This window comes from Fomitopsis serialis (assembly GCF_022376445.1).
Source record: "Fomitopsis serialis strain Sig1Antser10 chromosome Unknown B0H18scaffold_274, whole genome shotgun sequence".
In the NCBI taxonomy this organism is placed as follows: domain Eukaryota; kingdom Fungi; phylum Basidiomycota; class Agaricomycetes; order Polyporales; family Fomitopsidaceae; genus Fomitopsis; species Fomitopsis serialis.
The window spans coordinates 20,870-47,624 of record NW_025955234.1 but is presented as its reverse complement, the minus strand read 5'-3'; the positions used below and the strand labels follow the sequence as shown (position 1 = coordinate 47,624).

Genomic DNA, 26,755 nt, shown 5'->3' with positions numbered 1-26,755 from the left:
ATGGTAAGACCGGCCACGCTTATCTCTTGAGCACAGTCCCACCGGCATCCATGTCCTCTACCTCTCAGGCTGATGACGCCACGTCCGAGTCCGACTTCGCTGGGCTGACGACTGACGCGTCTCCCGAATGGCTCGCGTCTGTTGCTGTGCCGGCTGACCTCTTCGAGTACGACGCTCTGGTGTCTGTTGAAGACGAAGAGGCCGTCTCTCTGAACTGGTCCTCACACTCTCGGGCTCCGTCTGATCCCACGGCTTTCTCGGTGGCTCCAGTGCCTGTGGCTGCTCGCCGTGTCTCTACTGCTGGACTGAGCCCTTCGTATTCGACTCGGGCGCCTCCACGCACTTGTCTCCTCGTAAGGCCGACTTCCACGACCTTCGTCCGATTGCTCCGCGCGGCATCCGTGGCGTCAGCGGCTCCGTCATCTTCGCATGCGGCGTTGGCAAGGTCCGCCTGCACATTGGCCGTGGCGCTTCCATCGTTCTCGACAACGTCCTCTATGTGCCGCAGGCTACGGTTCGCCTGATTAGCATCTCGGCTCTATGCAGCTCGGCGACTCGGTACTCCGTGCTCTTCACCAACACCGGCGTTCGTATCCTCAAGCCGGGCGGGGCCATCTTGGCTTCCGGCACTCTCACGTCCAAGCGTCTTTACTCTCTCGACGGTGCTCCTCCTTCCACGGAGCACGCCATGTACTCGGCTCGGGTCCCGACGCTCGAAGTCTGGCACCGCCGCCTGGGCCACGTCAACCATCGTACCATTCACGACATGGCTCGTCTCGGGTCGGTCACAGGTATGCCCATCATCCTCTCCCCACCAGCGAAATGTGAACATTGCATTCTCGGCAAACAGACGAGAAGTGCGGTTCCGAAGGTGCGGGTGGGGGAAAAGGCAACTAGGGTCCTGGGTACGGTGTTCGTGGACGTGCAGGGGCAGCAGGACGTGCGTTCCGCCTCTGGGAACTTGTATTCTATGAACGTTCTCGATGATTTCACGTCCCACACATGGGCTGTTCCTGTGCCATCCAAGGTCATTCTCGACCGCTTCAAAGCAGCTGTGAGGTCGAACTGCGAACGTCTGGCTCGTGCAGATCGACAACGGCGAACTTCTCTCCAACGAGTTCAAAGCGTGGATCGAGAGTCGCGGCTCGCAATGGCGAACCACCGCGCCGCACACATCCGCACAAAATGGTCGTATCGAGCGTTCCACCGCACACTGATGGACCGGCGCGTGCTATGCGCCTGGCTGCTGACGCCCCGCCGAACCGCTGGGACGAGTTCCTCGTCACCGCCAACTACTTGTCAGTGCGAACTCCTTCTCGCTCGCTGCCGCCTGGCGTCACGCCCTACGAGATGTGGCACGGGAAGAAGCCCGACTTGTCGCATTTGCGCGAGATCGGCTGTAGGGCATTTGTGCTCATTCAGAACAGGCACAACCCGAAGATTTATGAGCGGTCAGTGGAATGCGTTCTCATTGGGTATGGACAACACTCGAAGACGTATCGGCTATACCACCGCGGCACCCACAAAGTCGTCGAGTCCTTCCATGTGTCCTTCATCGAGTCGCATGAGGCCCCTTCGTCGTCTCCACCATCGACTGTCCGTGCACTTCCTGCCCCCGTTCCGTCTGATGTTGTCGATTCCGATGACGATCTCGTGGCTCCTCCGGTGGATCCTCCTGTGGCCGACGTCGCGCCGCTGCCGTCTGCGCCCTCTATGCCAGCGGTGAACCAGCCGCCTCCTGCACTTCCTCCGGTGCTGCCGCCTCCTGTCGCTCGTCCTCAGTCGCCTCCTGTCCGTCGCTCCTCTCGACTGCCCATGCCGTCCCAGAAGGGTGCTGCCGCCTCGGGGGTCCCTTTTGTCTCGCGCCTCGATCGTACACTGGATCGTATGCGCGCAGCTCCGCGTCCTGCATCTCCTTCTGGCATCCCGGCTCCTGCTCTGCCTGCTTCCGTCCCTGTCCCTCATCGCTCGAAATTCCTCCGGCTGTCGCTGCTCGCGAGCCCTCCGCCGACGCTCTGCCGGACGTTGAGTCCGTGTTAGCGGCACTGGCCAACGACGACGTGCTGCCGCTGAATGTAGAGTACCCGGGAGACCCCGCGACTCTGGCAGAAGCTGAAGCCTCTCCGTTCCGGGATGAATGGCGCGCTGCCCTTCGGGATGAGCTCCAGTCCATCAAAGACCTGGGCGTATACCGGCTGATCCCCCGGTCCCAGGTCCCGGCTGGCCGTCGCGTCATGAAGGGCAAGCCCGTCTACCGTCTCAAGAGGAACGAGAATGGGGACCCGGTGCGTTTCAAAGCACGGTGGGTGGCTAAAGGCTTTCAGCAGGTGTACGGCCAGGACTACAACCGTACTTCCTCACCTACGATGCGCATGGAGTCCTTCCGCGCGCTTTTGCACCTCGCCGCGTCTCTGGACTGGGAGGTCGAGCAGCTCGATGTCAAAACCGCCTTCCTCTATGGTGTCCTTCCGGAGGACGAATACTGCTACATGGAGCAGCCTTCGGGTTTCGAGGAACCTGGTAAGGAGGGCTGGGTATGGGAGCTGGTGCGTGGTATCTATGGCACTAAACAGGGGAGTCGAACGTGGAACGACACGATGAACGCGCACCTGCTGAGCATCGGTTTCACTCGCCTGCCTTGCGAATACTGCGTGTATTTTCGCAAGACTGAGCGGGGGACTGTTCTCACAGGCGTCCACGTCGATGACTTCCTCCTCACGGCTAGCTCGGCTGCCGCTAAGGAGGAGTTCAAGGACGACCTGCGTCGCGTCTGGAAGATTGCTGATCTGGGCGAGGCTCGCTTTTGCGTCGGCATCCAGATTGATCGTGACCGCGCCCGTCGTACGGTTGCCGTCTCGCAGACTGCCCTGATTGACAAGATCATCAAGCAGTTCCGCTTGGACGGCCCCGACTGTGCTCCGGTGTCGACGCCTATGGAAGCCGGCCTGCGTCTCTCTCGTACCCAACATGCTCCCAAGACCCCTGCCGCGAAGGAACGTGCCGCGCGTCTTCCTTACCGCTCGCTGATCGGCTGTCTGATGTACCTCGCCATTGGCACTCGTCCCGACATCGCGCTCGCCATCCAGCATCTGAGCCAATTCTTGGACTGCTACGCCGAAGTTCACTGGGAGGCCGCGAAACGCGTCGTCCGGTACCTCAAGGGCACGCGCCATTTTCGACTGCACCTCGGCGGCGCTGACGTGGCTAACCTCAACGGCTACGCGGATGCAAGTCACGCCAGTTGCATCGACACTCGTCGCTCCACCGGTGGGTACTGCTGGAATCTCGGATCGGGCATCATCTCCTGGTCGGCTCGCAAGCAACCCACGGTGTCGACTTCTACAACTGAGGCGGAATACGTCGCGGCCGCCGAATCATCGAAAGAAGGCGTCTGGCTTCGTTTCCTACTCGAAGGCCTCGGTTTCCCTCAGCACTCTGCGTCGCTTATGCGTGTCGACAGCACGAGCGCCATCACCCTATCCAGCGACTCCACCTTCCACTCTCGAGTGAAACATATTGACATCAAATGGCACTACTTGCGCGAGGTCGTCGTCGCCAAGCGAATCACCATCCAGCACGTCCCCTCTCATCTCAACGTCGCCGACGCATTCACGAAGGCTCTCGAGCGCAAGCCCTTCCAATTCTTGCGTGGGCTCATGGGCCTCAGGCCTCCATGCGAGGAGGAGTCTTCTAGGTGAGGAGGAGTTCCTCAACAGGAGGAGTCCTTCTTCTCGTTAGCATTTCTGCGTCACCCATTCTCTTTTTCTCTCTCTTCGATATCTCACGGACTACTTTCCTGCGTCATGATTCCTTACGATACCGCTCTCATTTTTCCTCACACGCGATACCTACGTCTCATGCGATACCTACAGTACTTTTCTCTTCCCCCTACGTACATCACGTTTCCCCCCGTCGTCTCTCTCGCCATTCGCGCCGAGGAGGAGTGTTGAGTTCGCGCCGCGATCTCGATCTCCGCCACCGGGCACGTGACGTACCGCCGGGGGCGGTTCGTCTTCTCGTCTCTCCCCCTTCCCTTCTCCTCAGTCGAATTGTACCGCGACTGAGGTGAGACCCAAATCATTACTATACGTTAGGATTGTACTGACTACCTACATAGAGTCTGACCGACGATTTAGGTAGATCAATGCTCAGTCGAATTGTACCGCGACTGAGAGTCTGACCGACGATTTAGCTTCTACATGCTCTGTTGTCTCATCTACCCGTCCTCCGTGTATGCTGCCCTGACAGACAATCTACCATTTTGCTCTCTGATGCACTGGCCCCGGGCCTCGCCGCGCTTGTCCTCATTCGGATGCGTGGCGAGTGGTGGTTCCTGGGTGTTATCTACCCTTCAGCGGTGCACGGTCAAGTTGTCAAATGTTGTCGGGACTGAATAAACATGGCAGCAATGAGGTCCAGGAGAAGATTTCAATCGTCATTTGCAAGCCGGCAAACATAATCTGAAGAATCAATGTCGACGTGCAATGCCATTACTACATATCACGGAACAACGAATGTGATCAGCGATATACAAAATAGTACTTGAGTTATATGAGAAGTAGAGTAACCACATCCAAGTCCGAAAGCCCATCGTCATTAAGTAAAAAACGGGAAGTCAAGTCCAAAGATGTTCGTCACTCATAGTCCTTGCGAATCGTCCTTCATGCCTGGACAAGGTGCACAGGCTGCTTCGTGCAGCTGTCGTACGTGTACGCGCCACCGTTGTCGCTCGACGCGCTGTACACCAAGACCCACGCCAGGCTCGGGGTCTGGCACACCGAGAACGAGTTCCCGTCGCCGTTCACCGTGAGCGTCGCGTTCCCACCCGCGTCAGACTGTCCCGCCAAAATCACCCGTCAGCTCGAGCCCCACACCCCACCGCAGAGCACTCACCACAGCGCAGTAGGGCGTCTGGCCCGCGCCCGCATTCGCCGAGCCGTTGTTCGTCACCGCGAACTCGACGATCGACCCCGCCGAGACGGGCATGTCGCTCCCGACGAGCCCCGTGTCCGGCGAGCTCGGCGTCGGGATGAGCGCGCCCTTCTCGAGCGTCCAGCCGGAGAAGTCGCCCGACGCGGTCTGGAAGATCTCCTGAGACATCGAGAGCGGGTGAGCACCCTGCAGTCGCTGGGAGAGCGGATTGCCTGCCTCACCTTCAACCACCAGAGGCCGTTCGAGTCGCCGCTGACGAGCGCGAGCGGCGCGCCGGTGTACGTAGGGTCGTTCGTGACCGACGGGTTGATGACCGTCAATTTGAAGTTGTAGTCGAGCGAGCTGGTCGCGCCTACGCCGAGGGCGGTGCAGGGGTCCTGGCGGGCGTTCAGTACGGCGGGCATGGCGAGGGCACTGGCGGCGAGGGCGACGGGCAAGACGGTGAATGCGAACATGACGGTCAAAGCTTGAAAGGGTTGGAAAGTGAATGAAAGAAGAGGCTTTGGTCGAGGTGAAAGTGTTGGAGATCGTTGACGATGCGAAATCCGAGGCCGCAGTCGAGCTGTATTTATGCCTACAAAGACTCGGGATACGCGACGAATGCGATGACGCATTGCGCACCGTGTACCCTTCCGTCGCGGCGAGCAACAGCCATGAAGCCCACCGGGGGAGTAGCCAGCACCGCTACGGGGCATGCTGCCCGTACATGCGGGCAGGCGGCAGGGCTTGGCAGAATGTTTGCCTGGGGATTACGTGTTGCTCGCTCTGAAACCATTCAACGCACAGCACTAGTCCAGCTTCCCGCTGCCCATTCCTTCCTACATGGAGGCCTGCTCGCGCTACTCACCTGCCCGCGGTGACCAATAAGTACCAGCCACGAACGGTGCAGCTCACAGACTCAGAGAGACCAATGTGGCGAGCTCTTGGTTGCACAGCATGCATTCCAAATCAAAATGCAGTGCCAATATGTCGGTACATGAGCGAGGCGTTGAAACAAATATGCGCCTACGTACCCTCCGATGTTTCAGAAATACACAGGCATGCAGTGGAATACTCACTGACGACGTTCGGCGACCCATTCCTACAGGAGGCCGCATACGCTAGCACGCTAAGCGTATCCAGAGGTTCACTCTGTCCTAGTTGACTGCTCGGACAGTTATCCAGGCTTGAGTCGGCCGCAGGCGAGACCGTCCTTGAAGGCTATCCAGGCTTGCGATTGGGGTATTTTTACTTCTCGAGGAGCCCCCAGGCTCAGAAGCGGCAGATCTCATTCACGACTATGGAGTTGCTGACTCCGGGGATGGACGAAATGGTGTGACTGGCATAGCATATAAGGGGACAGGTCATAGTGGGCGAAAGCCACCATGTAGCGTCGGCGCTTGTCAGTAGACAGTACGCATTCGCGATAACGTGACCGTGTCGACGCGCGTCGCTAATAGTCAGCTACAGACAAGACAAACTGGGATCGAAGGTGCTAGGATCCCGGTCGCCACTCGCATCTAGCTATGACTGGAACAGAGTCTACACGGTCTTTGCCCCAATCTCGCCCTCGCCAGCATCCTCCGCGTCTTCGACCTTCTCTGGCTCCGGTGAAGCCGTGGCCGCCGGTGCGGGCGAGGTGTGGACCGGTTTGCGCACCGCCAAACCGCCGGCGCACCCAAACCAGCGGCCTTTCGGGCAGTGGGGCCCGCGGAGGAGGAGGATCAGGCCCTGCAGGCCTGTCAGCGCGAGCGCCATGCCGTAGCACGCGCGCCAGCCGTAGCGCAGGAACACCGTCGTGCTCGCGGACGTCCCGATCATCTGCCCGATGAACAGCTGCCAGCGCGGGGCACGCGTCAGCCGGGGAGCGGGCAGACGCGACTCGGAGGGAGAGAACGCACCGAGACGCTCATGACGGCGTTGATGCGTGAGCGCGCACGCGGGTCGACCCTGCGCGGTGTCAGTGCGGGCAGCCTGAGGGAGAGGCGCAGGGAGGAGAGAGAGGGCTCACGCGAAGGCCATGTTGACGAGGGAGACGGCGGTCGTCTGGCGGAAGACGTCGAGCCCTAGCGTCGCGATTATGACCGGTGCGATGTTCAGGCCCGCACCGATGACCATGACGGCCTGGAAGACGAGCAGCGCGCCATCCGCCGCGACCGCGCCCCACCACGGGTAGATGAAGTCAAGGATGCGGCCGAGGAACGGGCCGAGCAGGACACCGAGCATGCCTAGCAAGCCGAATAGGCCGATATCCAGCCTGGGTACGCACTGTTATCAGCCTCAGAGAACACTGGGTACGGAGTGGGCTTACGAGGAATAGTGGAAGGGCGCATGGAGAAGCAGGAAGGTGAGCGTCACCCAGAAGTTGGTGAAGCATATGTTGCTGACGATCATACAGAGCGCACACTGGATTAGGAGTGGGTGCGTAACAAGGAGCTTTGCCATGGACCAGAGGATGCCGGCGTACGAGAGCCCAAGGTTTTTGGGCGGCACATTCGGGATGATGAAGTATGCGACGGCGAGCACGGCGAACTGGAGCCCGGTCGCGAGCCAGTACACGGCGCGGTACGTGACGAAGTTGGTGATGACACCGGAGAGGACACGCGCGAAGAGGACGCCAAGCATCAGGGCAGCCCAGACGATTGCGGTTGCGCCTGCCTTGCGGTCAATGGGCGCGAGGTCGGCGGCAAGCGGGATGAGGATCTGCGGGACACAACTGGTGAAGCCGACAAGGAAGGTAATCACTTCGAACACGACAAGTGAGCGAGTGATCGCAAGTCCGATGGTGAGGGACGCGGAGATGAGCACGAGCAGGAGGATGAGTTGCCGCCGCTGAACCATGTCACCGAGCGGCGTGACCAGGAGGAGCCCGCCGGCATAACTGAAGCGCGTCAGCTCTGCCGTGCAACTTGGACACTGTAAATGAGTGCGTACCCTGCCTAATATGACTGTCAGTATATGTGTCACTGGCACACGATACAGCGTGAACATACCTGCACCAACGTGGGGATACTGCAGCGGAATGAAGTCAGTCAAATTTGCTGACACCAAGAGTAACACTGACTTTGATACTCTGTCTTCAGAAATGCCGAACGAACTCGCAAGATTTCCTATCTACCGTTATTTGGTGCAAAGAGTAAACGGACAGCGTAACCTACCGAGGATAGGTTGGCAGTAATAGAGGTTCGATACCGCTGAGAAATAACACGTCGCATCGGAGTGAAGGTAGGTCAGCGGCGGACGTACTGAAGCAGGCGAAGATGCCGAACATGGCATTGAGGAAGAGGCCAAAGTGTAGTGGCTTGTCTTCTTGGTGGCGGAGCCAGATTGGCACGGGGAGCACGCCAAAGTCTCTCTGGTGAGTGGGCCCCATGGCGTTGGGTGCATTTGGAGCAGTCGCCATCGCTAACTTGAAGTGCAAGTTGAACGTGCTCGGTGGGTGTGCGCTCGAAACGAGGGTGCGCGGACAGTGTGCTAGCGGACGAAGGCATCACGCAGGACGCCTTAAGTTTCTTTGGAAAGAGCTGCTGAGTAAGGATCGTCAAGGGCGGCGTTGCTGAGGAAGCACAGAGCGTTCCTCAAACTCAAGTCGTCGGACACAACAGCAAGCATCGCCGCAGGATGCGGACTCGGACACACCATCCTTGGAGATCGAGATCGAGTGGCGCCGAGGGCGCTTCTGAAAGCGACTTACTGTATTTGGACCAATGCCTCTAGAGTTCATCTGCAGTCGCCTCGGAAGTGGGGCTGAGCCAAGTTTGCTGTTGGACTGAAGGTGCTCAGCACCTGAGACACCCGGAATCTCCGACTTCGACACTCGGTCAGTCGAGCATTACAGTAAGTGACCCCAATCTTACATGTGGTGCCTTTACTATGTCAGTTGCGGAGGTTGGCCAGCAATCCTCGAAATGACCGTGGTGGCCGAGATCTCGGGCCGATGCAGTAACCAGCGAGGCGAATTGAATATTGAAACTCGAGTCCATCTGTCTTCAGCTTACATTTGTTTCTCAGTTTTTCTTCCGACAGTCTCGGTGAGTTGCCAATTACCCAGGTCAATACATGACATTTTGGCACCAGGTCGCACCCTAGTATTCGCACACTTGTTAAGTGACCACTTAAGTCGAACAGTCCTGTCATCGACGTTGAATATTGAATTGATCATCGTGGCTCAGATTGGGGGCGAAAGACGAAATGGTACCACCGTCTCTACGCCCGCGGCGCCCGGCGAACGTTCAACATGTTGACCTTCTCGAGCGCATCCACCCTAGGCGACTCGGAGCCTGGCTTGAATTCCACCTTTGATGGCAGTGTCCCCGCGCACCTGCATCGCGCCGCACGCATCTGGTCGCTCGAGGCGCTTCAGGCGTGCACCCGAGTATCGCCATGAGGCTCTCTGCGATGTCCGATCGGCGGTCGCGTGGGCCCGGGCCGATTACAAGGAGATCTCATGCGACCTTTTTCACCTACCTCAACTCTTTTGGAACAGTCACCTCATTAACACTCGAGCGATGTCGCTTCCGCCAGGCCGAGGTTATACCGAATATCGTTGGCGCTCTGCCTAGTCTTAGAAAACTCGCCCTCCTCTCGATTACGGTTCATTCTGCACCTCAGGCTCTCAATAGTATAGGGGAGAGCCTCCTGCCCTCTGCAAAGCGGAAGCTCCGATCACTGATGCTTTTCGGGTGTGTCAACAGAGACTACGCCTCAGGGACTGCTCACATCGAGTTGTTTCACCAAAGCGTGCTCAATGCCCTGGCCTTGTACACGAACGTTAACGACCTGTCGCTGGACATGACCCAATTCTTCTCGCTCTCACATCTCTTGCAGTTCCTCCGTGCCTTCCCCGACATCGAATACATATACTGTCGGAACGTGCCAGAATGGGAGCTTCCGTCTGACGAAGCCATATTCAAGACAGTGGTCAAGGATATGAAGGCATTTACCAATGTCACTCTTGTTTGGGTGTCTTCAGCCTTTGCGACACTATTCTTCAAGCTGTTCGCGAAGCAGTGCTGCGAGCTGCGGATTCTTTATATCGGTCTCGTGGACGTGCCCGGACCCGAATTCCAAGCTGCCATCGACAAGGTGCTGCAACAATCTGGGGCAGTTCTTCACACATTCAGATGCGAATACAAACATCGAGAACAAGTGAGTTCCGTGTATACCTACGTGCTATAGGCTACATACTAATGTGTCACAGCGTACCAAGCTGGGTGTTAGTACTCCCTCGCTCGTGTACAACACCGCACTAGAACATCTAGATGTGACCATCACTGTAGCGTCGTTACTGCGCACATCACGGATTTACAAGACACTCCTATCTCTGTTCACGCAGCTTAGGAGCCCGTGTTTGAAACACATGTCCATGCAATTCTTCTTACAAAAGCCTGGCGACGTGCGGCCTGGTGTCGACCTCGACACAGATATGGAGACCGCTTCCTCGGACATCGCCATCTTCCACGCTGCGATCTGTCACGAGATATTTTCTAGCCTACTCCCTGGGGGCATAACCCTGATATTCAGGCGTCTCAATAGCCCCTCCTTGGGTACGAGCCCGTTCGATGCCGAGCCAACACCCTGTGAACTGTCCATGGCCATCCAATCCTTCGTGGTCCCCCTCTTCATCCCATGGCTATCCCGTGGGGTTGTGAAGATTCAACTTCCGGATGAATCACTCGTCGTGGATTCACCACGCCCAGAGAGCGAAACTCCGGAGGTTCAGTCGGACAACTCCTCCGAGCGCGCTGTCGATGCCGTCGTTTTGCCCTGCGATCATGGATATCATCTAGATACTCAGTGTCATTGCGTAGAGGTGAGGCTCACCATTATGCAGACGGTCAAATTCTTATTGTGTATGTGTATCATGTATAGACATCAGCCGTGCTATGATTTCGTCACAGTGAGAACTTGTCGGGCACGCAAAGCTCAGACAGGGCGATACAGGCCCGAACGAGCCTCGCTCGTAATCGCGTTATTGCCAGAGCTCGACCAGGATGGATACGCTACGCGGTTTATTCCACTCGACTCCTTGTTGTCCACTTCTATGCTTCCATTTCGCGAGTTGCTATCACTATCGTACACTTGTGAGTCATACTTCCTACTGTACCATGCATCGCATGCCTGGACTCTGTACCCATTTTGCGAGGAAACCATACTCGTCTGCGTGTCGCACGCACCTTTGCTCCCCACCCGCGCGTTCCAATCAAGTTATCGCTTACGAGTGGCCATACACCGCGATCGGCTTGTACGCCTCCTCGAGGTACTTGACGTCGTCCGGAGTCAGCTCGACGTCCAGCGCGTCTGTCCGTCGAGCACCGTCAGCACCTCAGAGACGCAGACGGGGACTGGGGCGCACCGATGAGCTCTTCAAGGTTCTTGAGGCTCGTCGTGCCCACGATGGGCGCCGTCACATCTGCAACGCAAGACGCGTCCACATCAGCAGCACGAACGCGGAGCCGCCTGGCTCAAGGGGACAGTCTACGGGCACTCACCGTCCTTCGCCAAGCTCCACGCAAGTGCGACCTGCGCCATGCTCACCCCCTTCTTGCCCGCGAGCTCCTCCACCCTGCATACCCGCATCAGCAAGGCAAAGCACGTTCGCCGCGGAGCAACGTACCGGGTGACGATGTCGGCGGTGCCCGCCCACGTCTTGTACGGGCCCGTGAAGCTGCAGGACGGCCAGATGAGCACGAGCGACTGCGGGAAGAGGAAGCGATACTGACGCGTCGGTCTCTCCGCGCTTCGTCTGCGCGGAGAGCGGGCGGGTGAGGACGCCGCGGCCGAGGGGCGACCACGGGATCGCGCCGACGCCGAACATCTGCCCGCAGACTGTCAGACCGAAGGGACGCAGGAGAGCCGGCGCGGGGAGACGGCACCTTGAGTGTGGGGAACATCTCGCGCTCTTCCTCGCGGTAGACGAGGCTGTGGTGGTTCTGCATGGAGATGAACGGTGTGAGCTTGTTCTGGATGGCGTAGTCTGTCGGCGCGAGTACGGTGTCAGCGTCGAGATGTGTTCTTTTTGAAAGCAAGGCGGGGGTGCGCACTCTGCATGGCGTGGACTATGTTTCGTCAGCATCGCGGGGTGAGGTGCCGTCAGAACGGATACATACACTGGTAGGCATGGCACGAGCTCATGCCAATGTATCGGGCGTACCCGGCCTGCACGACGTCGTGGAGGGCTTGCATCTGCGGATGGTCAGAGTGGGTTCGGATCCGCTGATACGGCATCCACTAACCGTTTCCTCGATCGGCGTATCGTAGTCGAAACGATGGCCTGGTAGGAGCATATGTCAACATCGAAGAAACCAAGCGGTTTGCCGCGACTCCGAGACGTACACTGGAGAACGTCGACGTAGTCGAGCTGCAGACGCTCGAGGCTCTTCTTGATAGAGTCGAAGATATGCTGGAAGCACACCATGTCACTATATGCGCGCCGTCTAAGTAAGCCCGAACGATGGATCGCACCTTGCGGTTCAGACCCTTCTGGTTGATGATACCGTGGTCCGCCGCAGTTGCCAGCGTCACGTCCATGCCGAATTTTGGCGCGATTGGGAACCACACCTACGCATCGTCAGCGGAGCGACGGGCTTGTGAGTGGGATGGGCTGACCTTGGTGAGGATGACGAGCTCCTCACGGGGCAGCTTAAGCTCCTTGATAGCCTTGCCGAGCATGACCTCGGAGCAGCCGTTCGAGTACATCTTGTTGAGAGCGGGTCTGCGTCAACCGTAGGCATACACGGGATGCGCAAAGAAAGGACGTACATTTGCTGTATCGAATGTCTGGATGCCGTGGTCATAGCTGTCGTCCGTGTTCATCGAGAGGCGCGATACAGGGGGTCGAGTGAAGGGCTCACGCGTATTTTATGTGCCTGTTGACCTCCTCCTGATCGTCAATGACCCACTCTCTCCAGCCCTTGTGGCCGTACGACATACATCCCAGGATGATCTTCGACACCTTCAGGCCAGACTTGCCCAGGCGGACTGTCGACATCGGACGCGTCAGAAACTGGGACGGAAGATGCAAACAGAGAACAGTTTGCTCACCATATGGCACAGACTTCTTTGCGACAGACATCTCGATGGTAGACAGGGAGTACTAGGCGCAGGATAGTGGGTGGAGGAGATGAAGGTTGGGGTCAACTGCTAATAAGTGCTGTCGATGTATATATGCCGAGAACGGTGTGTGCGTCATGGTGACTAAGTGGGAACGAAGAACGACAAGTCGGAGGAGAGTGGGGACCAGCATATTGATCATGTGCCCATCCCAGCCGAAGTGAACCTTGTACCGTTCGAATAATCCATGTTGCCTTGCTATCGACGGTGAGTACATACAGACTGCTATACGATGCAGCAGAAAGGCACTCTCCGAAACAAGTTACAAAATCTCCTCCAGCTTACAATCAAATCCTCGAAAATCCACTGAGGGTTCCGGTCGCGCCCACGTGACCGACACCGTCCGTAGATCTTTCAAACTGCCACTTGAAGACTCCGATGGTCACTTCTCGACACTTCCTTGAACCTTCGCCGCCCACACTGTTGCAGCGATGAGTATCATGTATAAGTACTTCCTTTGTCCGAGTTTCTCTGACCGGGTATGTACTAGTAGAACTGACTGGCAGTCGCCTTCCACCAGACGTTCATAGACATGCTCGACGCGCGGGACGCCACGCGCAAGTAGGCACACTACACGGACAACTCCCTTACCCTCCCTTACCTACCTGCCGAGCGGTCGGCTATTCTGCCAGTGGTACGAGCATTGAGGCCGATGATGGGTGCGACGTGTAGGTCGCGATCTTCTCCGCTGTGCTTGAAGTCAACGTGCATTTGGCATGACACTTCAATTGACCCCTAACTGTAACATGCCGTGTTCGGGCCATAGAGTTCCTCACTCAACTTTTGGGGGGCATGTGTAGCAGGTTCAGCCACAAAACATTCAGGGTTATATTGTTAGTAGCCGTGTATAAGGTATCTCAACTTCATCACAAAAACTCGGACCCGTCGACTGGACCAGCCCATGTCAGAGTCCAGTCCGATTCTTCATCCGAATTTGTCATGCGACCCGACTAATGTTCTGCATACACATCAACAACCCGTCAGTTGGTACTCGCATCTACAGATAGAGCACGCACAAAAAGCAGTCCAGAATGCCAAGGGTAGCCAATCGCGGCATCCACTGGAGATACACCTGTTTCCAAGTCTTCTCCAAAGTTTCATGCGCAGCAATGCTGAAATGTTCCGCAGGTCGCATCTTCAACTCGAGACGGATGCCCCTTGCGGGTATATTCAAGTTCGCGAATGCCGTGCTGGACAGGGCATCGTTGAGACGCTTGAGATCATCCCGCCTGGACATAACGTGTGATTTGAGATTTGAAATACATGTGTTGGCCACCTTCAGCCTCTTGTAGTAGCTGAAACAAATGTGCACTTGGGATATAGTGTGAGATGAGATTGAGGAGAGGATCTCGGCCATCAAGCCGTAATGCGGGCCTTCGGAAAGCGGACAATCAATGTATAGCTTCATCAAGCTGGTTTGACGAGACAGGTCAACGCGGATGTCTACCAAAGAGTGGGCCACTAATTAGACGAGGTCTTATTGGTAAAAGGTCGGATGCTTACAGTCGGGGTAACCCACATCGACCCATCGAGTCTCACGAATACCGAGTTCCGGTAAATCAATCCGGACATCACAAAGACTCGGACCATAAGCGTCTAGCAGCAGCAGCCCTTGTTGGATGTGCCTCTTGCGAGTCGGAGAAGCATATGTCAACTTTCTAGCCGAAAGTATCGTGCTGAGTGTGGCCAAGGCATCGACTATCTCATTGGAAGAGTCGAACACAACGATCTCGCACTGGTGTTTATGAGGCAGTCGGGACGACGACATGACGCGCTGGTTGTCGAGACAGAAGACAGTGTGGCAGGCGAGGTACCGGAGATGCGGAAGCGCCAACAGCAGAGAGGCGAATTGGGAGGCCGTTTCAAACGCCACAAAGCGAAGCTCGAGGCGCGTCATGTTGGGATACGCAGAGAGATGCCTGATGCTGCCCGCGTGTAGAGAGCGGGCTGTCCGGAAGTCGACGTCGACCAGCGTCAGTGATCGCAAGCTTGGGAGCTGTCGCGCGAGCATCATCGCGAACGTAGACAGGTGGTCTGTAGATGATTTGACGATGAAGACGTGTTCAATAGGGGCCTGCCGATCAGGATGCCGGCGCAGGTGTCTCGAAAGCGAAGCGACGTGCTTGCGGGATGGCAGCCAGACGTCCCTGTAGAGATGGAACAAGGCGCGGATACGCCAAACTCGGCATACGAATGCGCAGGCAACGAGCGTGGCTCGCCAGAACAATTGTGGTTGATCGGACACTGGCATGTCAGCGTCGTCTTGGGCTATCGATGTGTCGATCTCGGGAAACGAAGCTCGCGACGCTATGCAGTCGATAACCTCCTCGTATACTTCAATTGGAAGGCGTGACCTCGGTTGGACGTCGTGTTTGCTCCCCCTGTGCGTGGTACGGCTTGGTAGACCCATCATCGCACGACGTCGTACGGAAGTAGCACCGCTGAACCAGAATGAGCTATACCAGCATAATTGATTTCCGTTCAAACTCACCTAGACATGACCGGTGGGGAGGACGGATGGTTGGACTGTGCAGAGACCCTAGCAGAATGCGGGCTATAATATACAGGGAGACATCGAGAAGCATACCTTAAATGAAACTCAATTAGAGCACGGTGAACGCGTGTATATGGTTAATTGGTAATGAGACACTTGGAGCTGTATTTCACAGCTGCGGAGCTTCGTGCCCCTGCATCTGAGCACAACATCGAGCCGGTCCTACAACATCACTCGAGACTCGGAGATCAGTTGCCAGTGAAGCTGAAGTTTGAACGTACGGAACGAGCACCGGGAATCGCCGGGCGCCCATAATCCAGCGTCGACCTGCGCAGCATTCAATGGGGTATCCCAAACCAGCTACTACAGTACATAGTAACATTCTGGACAGACAGACCAGCAGATAGGTGACAAAATTGGAAAGAGGGTTCAGTCCTGTGAACGAATATCCTCGCATAGTCAAACCCTTCGTATACGGCATACCCCTACGTGGACCGTCCTTAAAGCTTACTGCCTGAGTCTTTGAATCCAAGACATCCCGCGTCCATGACGAGGTATGTACCGTTCAATCCGATGTTCTGTGGATTCGTCACATCGTCAGCTGCGCTCGTAATGATGCATACGCCACACTCAGATATTATACGCACAAGACGTAGTCGAGGATCCCGCGGGCGGCCGATCGCGGCATTCTCTCGGACAGTATATGGGACCAGTATTCCTCGTCTCTCTGAAGCGCAGTTACGTGCGCATGGCGCGGATCCGACATCCTGAGTTCGAAACGGATCCCGCCTCTTGGGATGGAGGCGAAGTTCGGTCGTGACAAGATCTTGTCGATGAGCGGAAGGGCGTCGGTGTGCTTCATGTGATCAAGGAACACCATTGCCCATTGGTCCGACTTGTCGTTGAGTTTATGGTGGTTGAAGCGGAAGTGGGCTTGGGAGAATACGCTGGATGTGATCGTGGAGAGAATCGTAGAGACCCTGCTGAAGTCCGGATATTCTTTGTAAGGAAATTTGACGGAGAGATTCGCCAACAGCGATTGGCAAGAGAAGTCGATACGTGATTCTGACAAGGTGTCCATGTTAACCAAGCAACAATGACCATGCGAACGAGGCTTACCATTTGGAGAGATGACCTCAACGTCACGAAGAGATGCACCATATGCATCGAGCAGCCACTGAAATTGCCTATTGGTGTTCGGCACAGTCATCGACAACCAGTCGTGGTGCAACAGCTTCTCAACAGTTGGAGCGATTGTGCTTAGCTTCGTCAGAACATCGACGAGCTCGTCGTCGGTGTTGTACACGACCAGTTCGCGTACATGTCTGTGTGCCACGGAGTCGATGCTGGGGAATGGTACGATGAGCTGCCGCTGACGACAGCTTACATCAGTACAACTGATGTACTGGAGGTTCGGGAGGGCCGAGAGCAACGCTCTGAATTGCGACGCCGTCGTAAACGCCACGTCACGAAGCCGGATCTGCGTTACGGAGGTATATACAGAGAGGTACTTGATACTCTCTGCATGTATTGATCCCGTCGTTCAGGCGGCACGGCAAAGGCGGAGGGTCCGTACGTTGGGTAGCTGCCTGGCGAGCCTCGCTATGAATGTCGAAAAGTGAGGGATCCCACCAAACGGTTCGAGGCCATGCTGAGCCGGACCGCGGATGATGATATGCTTGATGGCTGTATGAAGCTCTGGGTCATGAAGAAGACGCTTGAAAAGGAACTCGACGCTGTCCCGGTTTGTCAGCCAGACCGACGAGTGCAAGTGGTACATGCTGCGGGTATGCCAGGCCTTGCAGACGAACGCACAGGCGATGAGCGCGAAACGCCATTCGGTCGCGTAATACATCCCGTAGTCCACGCCTCCCCCTCCGTGGGTCAATGCCCAGAAGGCAATGAGGTCAATGATCTCCTCGCAGACCTCGATAGGAATGCGGGCGAGCGGAGGAGGCTTCAAGTTGCGGTTGTGCAACTCGTCGAACATCGGTGCTTTATGTCGTGTTTGCATCCTGCGACTGGGCACCACAAGCAAAGATCTGTGATTAGTTGGAAATGACAATGTACTCAACGGCGTGCACTCACAAGTCGTCAAATATGAGTGTGGATGAGTTGGTCGAAGGTCAATGGGAGGAGTGCATGGGTCCCGCCCCGGAATATATAGTAGGGTTTAACATTTACGAAATCCTGTCAAGCGCACAGCTTGTCAATGACAGTCACTGGGCTAGAGTGCAAACAGCATCTTGTCAACACCGCGTGGGTCGACACGTCCGATCGAACGTCGTTCGGTGATGCCTGCCTTCGCGGCTTCGCTACGGAGAAGAGCACTTATCAGCAACACATCAACAGGCGTGCAGCTCTCAATCTGATGACAGGACTTCAAGACGCCCGTGAGGATTGTTGCAGCCAAGTGATGAGATGTGTTGTTGACAGAGAAACCGCAGTCGCCGACTCGGAGCTTGGGCACATCCAAGTTCTCGTATTATGTGAGTCGTCGGAACTTTCTGCGCAGGGGTCATCGAAAGCACTCTGAGAGGCTACGGTAGCAGACACGCACCTCGTAGGTATCATTTCTGCCCTTCAAATATCTCCATGTCATGATCGCATCTGCGGGCTCAGCGCCACTACGTCAGACATATGTGGCTGTGGAAACTGGACCCGGACATCATTATTGGGAGTATTGTGAGTCCTTGGTGCCGCCTACCTGCAACGACACTGCGTGGTCCGACGCAATTACATGCGATTCAATACATGGCAGCTGGTTCTTGTTCGTGAGATTGTACTCCTGGCTCCGCTGTCAGGCCTCTCGTAGGCAACCTTACCACTGGCACTGCCATTGTGGCAACGACTAGTCTCGGGTCCCTTGTTCTGCGCTGCGCATCAGAACCACACCATTCAATGAGCGTAAAGATGGATACCTGTGCTTGTGCTGCGGTGGACAGGTCATGAAATGACATAGCCACGATGACCGATGAGTCAAGACCGAACGTGGCCGACCGATGGACTGTGCAAGCCTTCTGTGGTTTATGGTTATGTCTGAAAGCACATTCTAGACGGGAGTCGGGAAATGCAGGATCAGTAGAAGGGCGTCCATGACTCAGTCGCAAGAGACCGGCGAACGAAAAGAATAGGTCGTTTGTCGAGAACAGTGAACGAAGGCCGAGGCACGGAATGCACATGCGGACAACAACTGCAGCAGTACGAGTCATTCAAAGTCAAGCAACGGATCCAATTACGAATACAGCGCACGATGAACGAGTCAAGAGATGGATTTGCTGGTCCAAGCTCCGCGGATGGTCGGGATAATGTCTGCGTCAGCCTTCAACTTGCTTCTCCAGGTACTGCCGGATCATTGTCAAGACCTCGAGCTTCGCTTTGGGTGCTATAGATGCTGGTGACCTCGCTGTTGACACGTTCTTGCTACTAGGATCGCACTGGACGTTACCTTCTGCTTGTGGCCGGAGTTGGGTGATAATCGTCTCCACCGACATTTTGTCCGCACTACGGGTCATTTCTAAACGGACTATGTTATATGCTGCGGCTGATATTTCCAAGCTGGGGATTACCTTTGCTCTTGTCTCGAAAGTCATCCAGCCATCCAGACTCGTTCAACTTCTGGGTGAGCACCCAGAATAGTCTGCAGGCGAGACACATGATGATATGTAAATGTGGTTGGCAAAGTCTGCGCACCTGTCGTACTCTCCATGCTCGGCCATTCGACGGAGGAGCTGAGGGTAGAGATCATTGCGTCCGTCGTTCCGGGCCATGGCCAGAGTCAAGCTACGAACAGGGCGCCTGCGGGAAATGTGATCGTACATGCAGACTTGCCAAATGCGGAAGCGACCTTTCTGCGTGAAGTCGCCCGCTCACGCCTCCCGCCACGACGACGACGACGACGACGAAGACGGGCCATGTTCGCCAACTCTTACAAGGCTGCATGGCGAAGAGCCCAGCGTATGGTGCGCTTTAACAGCACCGCCGCTGCTGCCCCCAACACCACTTCTCCGTGAGCCGTACATCCAGACTCATTTCTGTGAGACACCGCTGACGACCTGCAGAACGGCGGTGTCCGCAGGCCAGGATCCAGCCGAGCGGGCATACTCATCGGTCGTTGTGCGTGGTCGCGCGCTCTTTGCGCCTCACTACCATCCCAAAACGCACGGCGTGCCCGTCGCACTTATCCACTTCCGCTCCTACCACCTCGACCTCCTTAACGAGTTCACGCACTTCAGCGCTCACGCCGCCGCCGCACTCGGTATACCCATATCTAAAACGGTCCCTCTTCCGACGAAGCGCACACTCTGGACGGTGATCCGCGGCCCTTTCGCGCACAAGAAATCACAGGAGAACTTCGAGCGTCGCACGCACAAGCGGCTCATCAAGGCGTGGGACGCGGACATGGAGGTCGTCGACCGCTGGGCGAAGTACCTCGAGGAGCATACCATGGCTGGCGTTGGTATCCGGGTCGTGCGGTGGCATCGAGCGCCGGTGAGCATCGGGCGAAAGCAGTTCGATGCGGTTATGGGCCAAATGCGGCTTGGAGGGCCGACGAGCTCAGATCAGGTCAAGGCGCTGGGAGAGAAGATTGTGCAGCAGGAGTTGGCGGCGGTGGAGGGTAGGGAACAAGTAGAGGCTCCAGAAAAGATTTTGGAGACGGTATAATGTGAGTCGCGGGATAACTACCATATCATCGTAGCATCTGCTGTTTCTCTCATTTGATTCAAAACGTGCGCGAGCCAACTTTGCATCGGACTGCGGCCATACGACTCGTCCAAGCGTTCCATGCTCAAGCGTGCAATCAGGAGCTCGCGATCTTTCCCGACTTACCAGGTTAACACTTTCGTTCAACCTCATGCCGACTCGCTTATGTCGAGATTTTGAGGTACAACGTAAACGTTTAGACCCTCGTGGTATTTCTTTGGCTCTATGCACTGAGGGCAGGCACTGAGTACTGCACTATTGAGGAGGAGGGTACTGAAGCGCCAACATCTGGGATCCTCTCATGCGTCGGCCCTGCTCTCGGCATCTCAACTCAGCGTCAGTGTCGAATGATACCTGAGTCAGTTGTATGGTGCGTCCCTGTCCTTGCGTTTCTATGCTACCTTCACGCCGCGGTAATACTACATAGTGGATAGGTACTCGGAGTTCCTTTTAGGAGACCGATGGGGCGTACATATTGTATTGTCGTCCTTGGTTCGTACATGCGTTATATGCGCAGCGTCTGCTCACGCTGATGTCTTTGAAGCTGCATAAGCCGCTCGAACTGTCAATCTGAGCCGGGATATCGTGACCAGAAGGCAGACGGTCGAACCAGATGTCGCATGTCTTTTCTCTCACTCTGAACTCAGTGACCCAGTCGTCCCGCCCAGAGCTAGTTGCTGATCGAAAGCTGAATGGTATGTTATCAGTTTGAGGTATGCTCGTTCTACTCGCTGATATCTATCACTTCAGCGAACTGCAGGTCATTAATGACCGCGTCAAAAATCGTGTGACGCGCCTTGCTGACTCCCCTTGTACGTGGCAATCAAACATAAATTACTGAGCGAAGTACTGAGGCTTCGACCAAGCCATCACGTTTCCTCGGCCTCTTTGCGACAAAGAAACCCACTCCATCAACACAACCCCATCTACCTCTCGAATTATGCGAAGAAATAATCGACTGCATAGCTCTGCACATGGATTGAACCATGATATCGCCCGAGCGTAATCCGTGGCGACATACTCTCCTGTCGTGCCCGCTGGTGTGCAGAGACTGGCATCACTATCCCCTATTCTACCTGCGAGAGTATGCGGAGTTACGGGACCGCCAGCAGGTCATTGCCCTCTCTAACCACCTCCGTGCCAAATCACGCCTCGGCGGGGCTGTCAAACGTGTCACCATATTCGGCGGCTCGGATCCGGACGTGGCCAAGCCCGTCCCGCAACTCGGAACATTTACTCCCATGCTGGCCAGAAAACTCCCGAATTCAGAGGTGTTGCAGATACGGCACGCAGAACTAGCTCTGGGAGCGGTCCCACTGGCCAGTATGCGCCGCTTAACAGCGTTCCCTTCTCTCACTGTCCTCGAGCTCACATCCGTCCACTTCTCTAGTCCCTCACAGCTGGTGCAATTGCTGTCTGCCATCCCAACCCTTCGTTCCCTGATCAGCAGGAGAGTGTTTTGCAAATCAACATGGTCACATACGTCGGTCCTACCGCTCCATATTACCCATCTGCGCAGGATGGGCGTTTGGCACGATCATGCACCCGCCATGATGTCCCTGCTCACCAGACTGGTTAGAGCGGCGCAGGTGGAAGACCTCGAGATCGGCGTGGATGGTTGTACAACGTCTCTGGGCGGCGGCCAGAGGTGGCATCAACTTGTCGATTCAACGGCGCCATCTCTCAAGGTATTCCGCCTCGTATGCGACACCAACGGGATGCCAGTCGCAGCATTTACAAATATGGGTGAGCTCCGTTACCGCTCATTAATGTCGGTACGCTGAAGGTGCGATCAACAGTGCAATCCGCCAGGCTACATTGGCACCTGAACCTAGAGCACCTGTCTCTGAAGTCGCTGGTAGTCAGAAATGCTGATCACTGGTGGATGCTTCGGGTGCTCTCTACGGTCCAGTCTGCCGCGATACGTACGGTCAGTATCTGTTTCACCGTCGGCGCCGATACGGCCGCACAGGTGCGCGCATTGCTCACCGAATTCAACCGGAATAACTACCTCAAAATCCTGGACGGGACATTATCGGGAAGCACCTTCGCCAGCATTCCTCCGACCGGGGTCTGCCTGACAATCAGTATTCCAGCATATGCAGTCCCCGATAGTAAGCTGGGGATTCACCTGGGGGCGGGACATGGCACAAAATGAGTCAGTCGAGCGAGCGGGGCATTTTACGGTGCGTATTCTTCAACCAACCCATCAGGGATGTGACGTGGTACTGATTACACTTACAGGACGCATGTCCATCGCACTTCGGACTCATTGTGAGATTCCGAGTCAGACATCATACATGATGTATATGCTCTACTCGCGCAAGTGATTTGTGCCAGTCGAGTGTTGCTTGTCCCGCCCTGCGCCTGCACGTACCATGTACAATCAATTCTGGGTTAGCAGTGGAGAGGCCGGTTTCCCAAAGTTGAAGGTGAATAACGTACAGTACCTCACGTCGTTGAGATGTCAAGCGTGCTGGATGTTGTACATACGCCTGGTACTACGCTAATGGCAAGTATGTAACAAAACTGCAGCGTAATATTACTGGCGCTTATTTAAGCTGCATTCTCGCGGTAGGCCGGGCGCCTACGCAGACAAACAAGCGCCTACGCACTCTGACCTGAACTCCAACCTCCTCGACGCATCCTCGCCATGGCTTCGCACGACAACGACCCCTTCTACCTTAGGTAGGAAGAACAGTGCCTGGGCGTGTGCGCAACCTGCTCACGCCCGCCCCCTGACTTAGATACTAGTAAGTGCCCTTCAGATATCTTATGCGAGGCTTTTCTGACGCGTCACCCAGCACCGGCCACTCTGGAAAACACGGACACGAGTTCCTCGAATTCGAGTACTCGCATGGTCGTCTCCGATACGCGAACAACTCCAACTACCGGAACGATAGCTTGATTCGCAAGGAAAGTCAGTGCAATCATCTTCTTTAACTTGCGCCTGCCGTAGGATGCTCACCGTCTGTCAGTGTGGGTTGGGCCGCTGGTGGTGAAGGAGTTGAAACGCATCGTGGAATCGAGCGAAATCACAAAGTGAGTGTCTCTGCACTGTAGTTGTTATCGCCTTCCGAACTCTGCTCTTTGTCGCCAATAGAGAAGACGACACGAACTGGCCCAAGAAAAACATCGTTGGCAAGCAAGAGCTCGAGATTCGGGTAGGCAACGATCACATCGCATTCGAGGTACGTGCTCCACCTGATGGGGATTGCGTCGCTACACTCACAATGTCGCACAGACGGCCAAGCTAGGGTCCTTGGTTGACATCCAAGACAGTGAGGACCCTGAGGGGCTGCGAGTCTTTTATTACCTTGTCCAGGATCTGAAGGTATGCCGCACCATGCGCTCTTGCGCGCGATGTCGCTCACGTGTATATGTCCTCCAGTGTCTCATTTTCTCGCTCATTTCCCTGCACTTCAAAATCAAGCCCATCTAGGCGCGATATATTTACCGCCCGGATGTGGCCTGTCTCATCGGTCTGGTGTATGTAGTAGTATGTGGCTAAATCTTATCTTGCTGCTCGCGTGTTATGTCTCTGGCACGTTTCGAACAGTGCATGTTTACTCTTGTAACTGCAAGTAACGAAGCTCACTACAGGACAGTCTTGTCAATGGATTGTTCGTGTGGAAAGGAACTAGTCTCCTGCAGTCGTACGTATCCGTCGAGTTTTCGGCTCTTGATGAGCGGAGCAACACCGTACAACGGTCCGTCTGCATTGGCAATTTGCAATGAACAATGCTCGCGACGGTTTGCACAGGACCGCAGCATACTTATGCGCGCAATACAGACTCGAGTACGTTCAGAAGGACGGTGCCCTGCTAGATGTCCCCCCGTACGTGCTGTGCTTGTACGCCGTATCTTCACGCATCTGATCAACACTCCGCCGGACAGACTGTCATTAAGCATGTCATTCACCAAGGCACGAATGCCTCGCACTCGGCGCCTTCGTGGTCGCATCTGCGGGCTGTTTACTGCGAGTGAGTTCTCTCGACTCTGGGCGAAACACGCTGAGGCCATCAGGTACAGTAAGTACCTCACGCTTCTTCATGGCGTCTTTCAGGCAAACTGTTCCGGTCCACTGTGGAGTTCGGCGATTATATCAAGATCTACTTACCATCCTTCTAATGCTCGGTCTCGAACTGTATGTGATGGGGTCTGCACTCTTCGTTTACCCAATGACCGGAAGGATGGAGAACGCGAAGACGTGTACCAGGCATGCTATCGCCGCTTCCTGGCTGAAGTGCTATTGATTTATGAGTGGGTGCCCACTGACATCACCGCTGTTCTCGTCTACACGTTAGTCACGATGAATTACTCTTCTCTATCACTCGGTCCGTGCCCTGGGAGAGTTCTCCCTTTATATGCACCTATTGACCACTGTCGGATGCAGTCTACTCAGCCTCTGACCACCACCATGTCTCTCGAGAACAAGTCTATACCTTACGGTGCGTCTCTCTCGGCGAGTGCTCTGATCATCACTCACTACTGGGGTACAGTACGCCTGGGAAAGTCCGGTCTGAAAGTATCGAAGATCATCCTGGGATGCATGTCGTACGGCAGCAAGGGCTGGAGCGAGTGGGTCATCGACGACCAGGAAGAGGTCACCAAGCACATCAAATACGCGTCAGTCAAGAGCCGTCCTCGTTCCAGTAGTTGCTTTGGACCTTTGGCTGATTGTACTGCAATCCGTGCGGCAGATATGATCACGGCATCCAGACATTCGATACAGCAAATGTGCGTGCTAGAGCTGCGGCTGAAAGGTATGTATTGTCAGCTGATGATGTCTGCTTGTAGGTGTACTCGAACGGTCTCTCCGAGGTCATGCTAGGCAAGGCTATCAGGGAACTCAAGCTTCCCCGCGAGGAGCTCGTCATCCTCACGAAGGTTACATCACTCAAGCCGAGTGCTAAATCTTGTATGTTGACCGTTTGCAGGTTTACTTTCCGCTAGCACCGAAGTATGACATGAACATCTTCGGCAAGAACACCGAGGACTATGGTGTAATAAATCAGAAGGGCCTCAATCGTAAGGTACGCGTATGCAGACTACTGCCCTGGACATAGGCGGGCGCATATATCGAGTACAGTCTGACACAAGATGTTCTATAGCATATCTTCGACTCTGTGAGGAAGAGCCTCGAACGCCTGCAAGCCGACTACATTGACGTCCTCCAGTGTAAGTGCATCTTGGTGGGGCACACTTGTCGTCGGCGCATGACTGAACGTTGGTTGATACAGGTCATCGGTTCGACTACGACACGCCGATCGAAGAGACGGTCTGTGGTTAAGTTACGATGTGGCACGATTCGGCCTTATCGTCGAACCTGTAGATGCAAGCCCTTCATGACGTCGTGCAAGCTGGCTACGTGCGATATATCGGCATGAGCTCGTGCCATGCCTATCAGTGTGCTTAAACCTTTCCTCTGACAGCGTCTAGCAGCCTACTGACGAGGATAATGTTCACAGTCCACGCGATGCAGAGTATGTACCCTCACCTTACTTCCAAACAGAGCACATTTTGACACTGCCCGTGCTGACAGACTACGCCATACAGAACAAGCTCACGCCATTTGTTTCCATGCAGAACCACCACAGCCTCGTCTACCGCGAGGAAGAACGCGAGATGTTTCCTACACTCAAGGTGCCGTTCCCGATTTCCCCGATCTCTGATATGTCTTCGTTCTGACGGCCTGCGGTTAGATGTTCGGCGTCGGCGCGATCCCGTGGTCGCCCCTTGGCCGCGGCATCCTCACTCGCCCGCTCTCCGCGCAGACGAAGCGCGGAGAGACTGACACGTTAGTGCCGTTTCCTAGCTCCACAGCCGCTCATGCTTATCTGGCCCTCCTTAGCTTCACAGGAGCGTACAAGACGTGGGCGGGCACCAGTGACATCGTCACTCGGTACGTTGCTCCGCCGCCAAAAGTGCTGTTCCTTGCTGATGCGGGTATGCAGGGTGGAGGAGCTCGCGGGCAAGAAGGGGGTGAGCATGGCCCAGGTTGCGATTGCGTGGAGCTTGGCGAAGGACGGTGAGTGCTCTTCGATTGTCTCTTTGAGTCGGGCGGAGCGTTCGTGTTATTGATGCGGATGCGCCTTTTGCGTTGCAGGTGTGACAGCGCCGATCGTCGGCACGACGAGCCTGAAGAACCTCGAGGACATTATCGGTGAGTCGTAGGTGCCCTGCGCGTCGTGTGAGCGGCGTGCTAACGGCTGGCGGACGCAGGCGCGATTAGCGTGGAGTTGACTCCGGATGAGATCAAGTATCTCGAGGAACCGTACAAGCCGTTGGCAGTGTATGGACATGTCTGAGGGATGGATGTTCAACATTTCGAATCAGTACTCCACAGGTAGCTAGATGACGGATGGTTCAGCGACCACATCATCTCGCGTTACCTTGTCAGACCTTGTCAAATGAGGCGAAGCGCCACTGCTCAGTCAAAATGTTCGGCGAAACGTAGCACATGTACTTATGTACGTGCCGCAGCGCGATTCCGCACTCAATGCTAGGCTGTAAGTAATGCTTACTTGCCAC

At 55.7% G+C, this 26,755-nt stretch overlaps 11 protein-coding genes across 11 annotated transcripts; 6 read left to right on the top strand and 5 right to left on the bottom strand.

The window, feature by feature from the left end:
* Window positions 1-4,661: 4,661 nt before the first annotated feature.
* Window positions 4,662-5,387, bottom strand: B0H18DRAFT_891222 (uncharacterized protein; the record flags this gene model as incomplete). The annotated part of the gene is made up of 3 exons (XM_048041323.1): window positions 4,662-4,835; window positions 4,894-5,079; window positions 5,154-5,387. The coding sequence occupies 3 exons, from the start codon at window positions 5,385-5,387 to the stop codon at window positions 4,662-4,664; spliced, it is 594 nt and encodes a 197-aa protein (XP_047885230.1).
* Window positions 5,388-6,066: 679 nt separating this feature from the next.
* On the bottom strand, window positions 6,067-8,521 carry B0H18DRAFT_1057240 (major facilitator superfamily domain-containing protein). The gene is made up of 10 exons (XM_048031063.1): window positions 8,158-8,521; window positions 8,070-8,105; window positions 7,976-8,021; window positions 7,905-7,923; window positions 7,878-7,881; window positions 7,223-7,793; window positions 6,923-7,168; window positions 6,813-6,861; window positions 6,208-6,747; window positions 6,067-6,136 (listed from the first exon to the last, which is right to left on the bottom strand). The coding sequence occupies exons 1-9, from the start codon at window positions 8,312-8,314 to the stop codon at window positions 6,454-6,456; spliced, it is 1,422 nt and encodes a 473-aa protein (XP_047885229.1). The 5' UTR covers window positions 8,315-8,521; the 3' UTR covers window positions 6,067-6,136; window positions 6,208-6,453.
* A 920-nt stretch (window positions 8,522-9,441) lies between these two features.
* Window positions 9,442-10,489, top strand: B0H18DRAFT_1109549 (uncharacterized protein). Its single transcript, XM_048032760.1, is given in 4 exon segments — window positions 9,442-9,538; window positions 9,606-10,059; window positions 10,112-10,382; window positions 10,402-10,489. 3 exon segments carry the CDS (start codon window positions 9,703-9,705, stop codon window positions 10,419-10,421), a joined length of 648 nt encoding a protein of 215 aa, XP_047885228.1. The 5' UTR covers window positions 9,442-9,538; window positions 9,606-9,702; the 3' UTR covers window positions 10,422-10,489.
* Window positions 10,435-11,289, top strand: B0H18DRAFT_1057234 (uncharacterized protein). Its single transcript, XM_048031062.1, has 3 exons — window positions 10,435-10,723; window positions 10,783-11,211; window positions 11,267-11,289. The coding sequence occupies exons 1-2, from the start codon at window positions 10,502-10,504 to the stop codon at window positions 10,798-10,800; spliced, it is 240 nt and encodes a 79-aa protein (XP_047885227.1). The 5' UTR covers window positions 10,435-10,501; the 3' UTR covers window positions 10,801-11,211; window positions 11,267-11,289.
* B0H18DRAFT_1127819 (Aldo/keto reductase) lies at window positions 11,126-12,985 on the bottom strand (the record flags this gene model as incomplete). The annotated part of the gene is made up of 15 exons (XM_048035309.1): window positions 11,126-11,211; window positions 11,267-11,323; window positions 11,403-11,476; window positions 11,528-11,578; window positions 11,634-11,728; window positions 11,787-11,887; window positions 11,955-11,969; window positions 12,021-12,096; window positions 12,147-12,184; window positions 12,247-12,313; window positions 12,376-12,471; window positions 12,520-12,609; window positions 12,673-12,709; window positions 12,765-12,891; window positions 12,955-12,985. The coding sequence occupies 15 exons, from the start codon at window positions 12,983-12,985 to the stop codon at window positions 11,126-11,128; spliced, it is 1,041 nt and encodes a 346-aa protein (XP_047885226.1).
* Window positions 12,986-14,815: 1,830 nt separating this feature from the next.
* On the bottom strand, window positions 14,816-15,235 carry B0H18DRAFT_865863 (uncharacterized protein; the record flags this gene model as incomplete). The annotated part of the gene is made up of 1 exon (XM_048039762.1): window positions 14,816-15,235. A coding segment is annotated over one exon (420 nt), but the record flags the coding sequence as incomplete, so codon positions are not given.
* A 1,658-nt stretch (window positions 15,236-16,893) lies between these two features.
* B0H18DRAFT_287904 (uncharacterized protein) lies at window positions 16,894-17,899 on the bottom strand. The gene is made up of 2 exons (XM_048037424.1): window positions 17,606-17,899; window positions 16,894-17,538 (listed from the first exon to the last, which is right to left on the bottom strand). Exon 2 carries the CDS (start codon window positions 17,529-17,531, stop codon window positions 17,061-17,063), a length of 471 nt encoding a protein of 156 aa, XP_047885224.1. The 5' UTR covers window positions 17,532-17,538; window positions 17,606-17,899; the 3' UTR covers window positions 16,894-17,060.
* A 1,447-nt stretch (window positions 17,900-19,346) lies between these two features.
* On the top strand, window positions 19,347-20,271 carry B0H18DRAFT_918487 (ribosomal protein S10). The gene is made up of 2 exons (XM_048041600.1): window positions 19,347-19,526; window positions 19,579-20,271. The coding sequence occupies exons 1-2, from the start codon at window positions 19,432-19,434 to the stop codon at window positions 20,180-20,182; spliced, it is 699 nt and encodes a 232-aa protein (XP_047885223.1). The 5' UTR covers window positions 19,347-19,431; the 3' UTR covers window positions 20,183-20,271.
* Window positions 20,272-21,207: 936 nt separating this feature from the next.
* B0H18DRAFT_1217493 (uncharacterized protein) lies at window positions 21,208-22,604 on the top strand (the record flags this gene model as incomplete). The annotated part of the gene is made up of 3 exons (XM_048036691.1): window positions 21,208-21,967; window positions 22,021-22,407; window positions 22,466-22,604. The coding sequence occupies 2 exons, from the start codon at window positions 21,208-21,210 to the stop codon at window positions 22,377-22,379; spliced, it is 1,119 nt and encodes a 372-aa protein (XP_047885222.1). The 3' UTR covers window positions 22,380-22,407; window positions 22,466-22,604.
* A 214-nt stretch (window positions 22,605-22,818) lies between these two features.
* On the top strand, window positions 22,819-23,764 carry B0H18DRAFT_1057203 (mago nashi). The gene is made up of 7 exons (XM_048031061.1): window positions 22,819-22,909; window positions 22,969-22,974; window positions 23,026-23,141; window positions 23,200-23,263; window positions 23,325-23,412; window positions 23,466-23,555; window positions 23,613-23,764. Exons 1-7 carry the CDS (start codon window positions 22,875-22,877, stop codon window positions 23,661-23,663), a joined length of 450 nt encoding a protein of 149 aa, XP_047885221.1. The 5' UTR covers window positions 22,819-22,874; the 3' UTR covers window positions 23,664-23,764.
* Window positions 23,765-24,641: 877 nt separating this feature from the next.
* B0H18DRAFT_1127814 (aryl-alcohol dehydrogenase) lies at window positions 24,642-26,532 on the top strand (the record flags this gene model as incomplete). The annotated part of the gene is made up of 15 exons (XM_048035308.1): window positions 24,642-24,672; window positions 24,724-24,850; window positions 24,925-24,961; window positions 25,022-25,111; window positions 25,162-25,257; window positions 25,336-25,402; window positions 25,465-25,502; window positions 25,557-25,615; window positions 25,667-25,707; window positions 25,767-25,867; window positions 25,927-26,021; window positions 26,076-26,126; window positions 26,179-26,252; window positions 26,331-26,387; window positions 26,447-26,532. 15 exons carry the CDS (start codon window positions 24,642-24,644, stop codon window positions 26,530-26,532), a joined length of 1,050 nt encoding a protein of 349 aa, XP_047885220.1.
* Window positions 26,533-26,755: the final 223 nt, after the last annotated feature.

What these genes read in the sequence shown, in the direction of transcription:
- B0H18DRAFT_1057203 (XM_048031061.1), top strand. Translation starts at nt 22,875, where the DNA reads ATGGCTTCGCACGACAACGACCCCTTCTACCTTAG. An exon ending in GAATCGAGCGAAATCACAAA is followed by an intron (nt 23,264 to 23,324) that starts GTGAGTGTCTCT and finishes TGTCGCCAATAG; the next exon opens with AGAAGACGACACGAACTGGC. An exon ending in ACCTTGTCCAGGATCTGAAG is followed by an intron (nt 23,556 to 23,612) that starts GTATGCCGCACC and finishes TATGTCCTCCAG; the next exon opens with TGTCTCATTTTCTCGCTCAT.
- B0H18DRAFT_287904 (XM_048037424.1), bottom strand. Translation starts at nt 17,531, where the DNA reads ATGCAAACACGACATAAAGCACCGATGTTCGACGAGTTGCACAACCGC.
- B0H18DRAFT_1109549 (XM_048032760.1), top strand. Translation starts at nt 9,703, where the DNA reads ATGACCCAATTCTTCTCGCTCTCACATCTCTTGCAGTTCCTCCGTGCC. An exon ending in AATACAAACATCGAGAACAA is followed by an intron (nt 10,060 to 10,111) that starts GTGAGTTCCGTG and finishes AATGTGTCACAG; the next exon opens with CGTACCAAGCTGGGTGTTAG.
- B0H18DRAFT_1057234 (XM_048031062.1), top strand. Translation starts at nt 10,502, where the DNA reads ATGGCCATCCAATCCTTCGTGGTCCCCCTCTTCATCCCATGGCTATCC.
- B0H18DRAFT_918487 (XM_048041600.1), top strand. Translation starts at nt 19,432, where the DNA reads ATGTTCGCCAACTCTTACAAGGCTGCATGGCGAAGAGCCCAGCGTATG. An exon ending in GCCCCCAACACCACTTCTCC is followed by an intron (nt 19,527 to 19,578) that starts GTGAGCCGTACA and finishes GACGACCTGCAG; the next exon opens with AACGGCGGTGTCCGCAGGCC.
- B0H18DRAFT_1057240 (XM_048031063.1), bottom strand. Translation starts at nt 8,314, where the DNA reads ATGGCGACTGCTCCAAATGCACCCAACGCCATGGGGCCCACTCACCAG. An exon ending in GCGCCCTTCCACTATTCCTC is followed by an intron (nt 7,169 to 7,222) that starts GTAAGCCCACTC and finishes GTGCGTACCCAG; the next exon opens with GCTGGATATCGGCCTATTCG. An exon ending in CTCGTCAACATGGCCTTCGC is followed by an intron (nt 6,862 to 6,922) that starts GTGAGCCCTCTC and finishes GACACCGCGCAG; the next exon opens with GGTCGACCCGCGTGCGCGCT.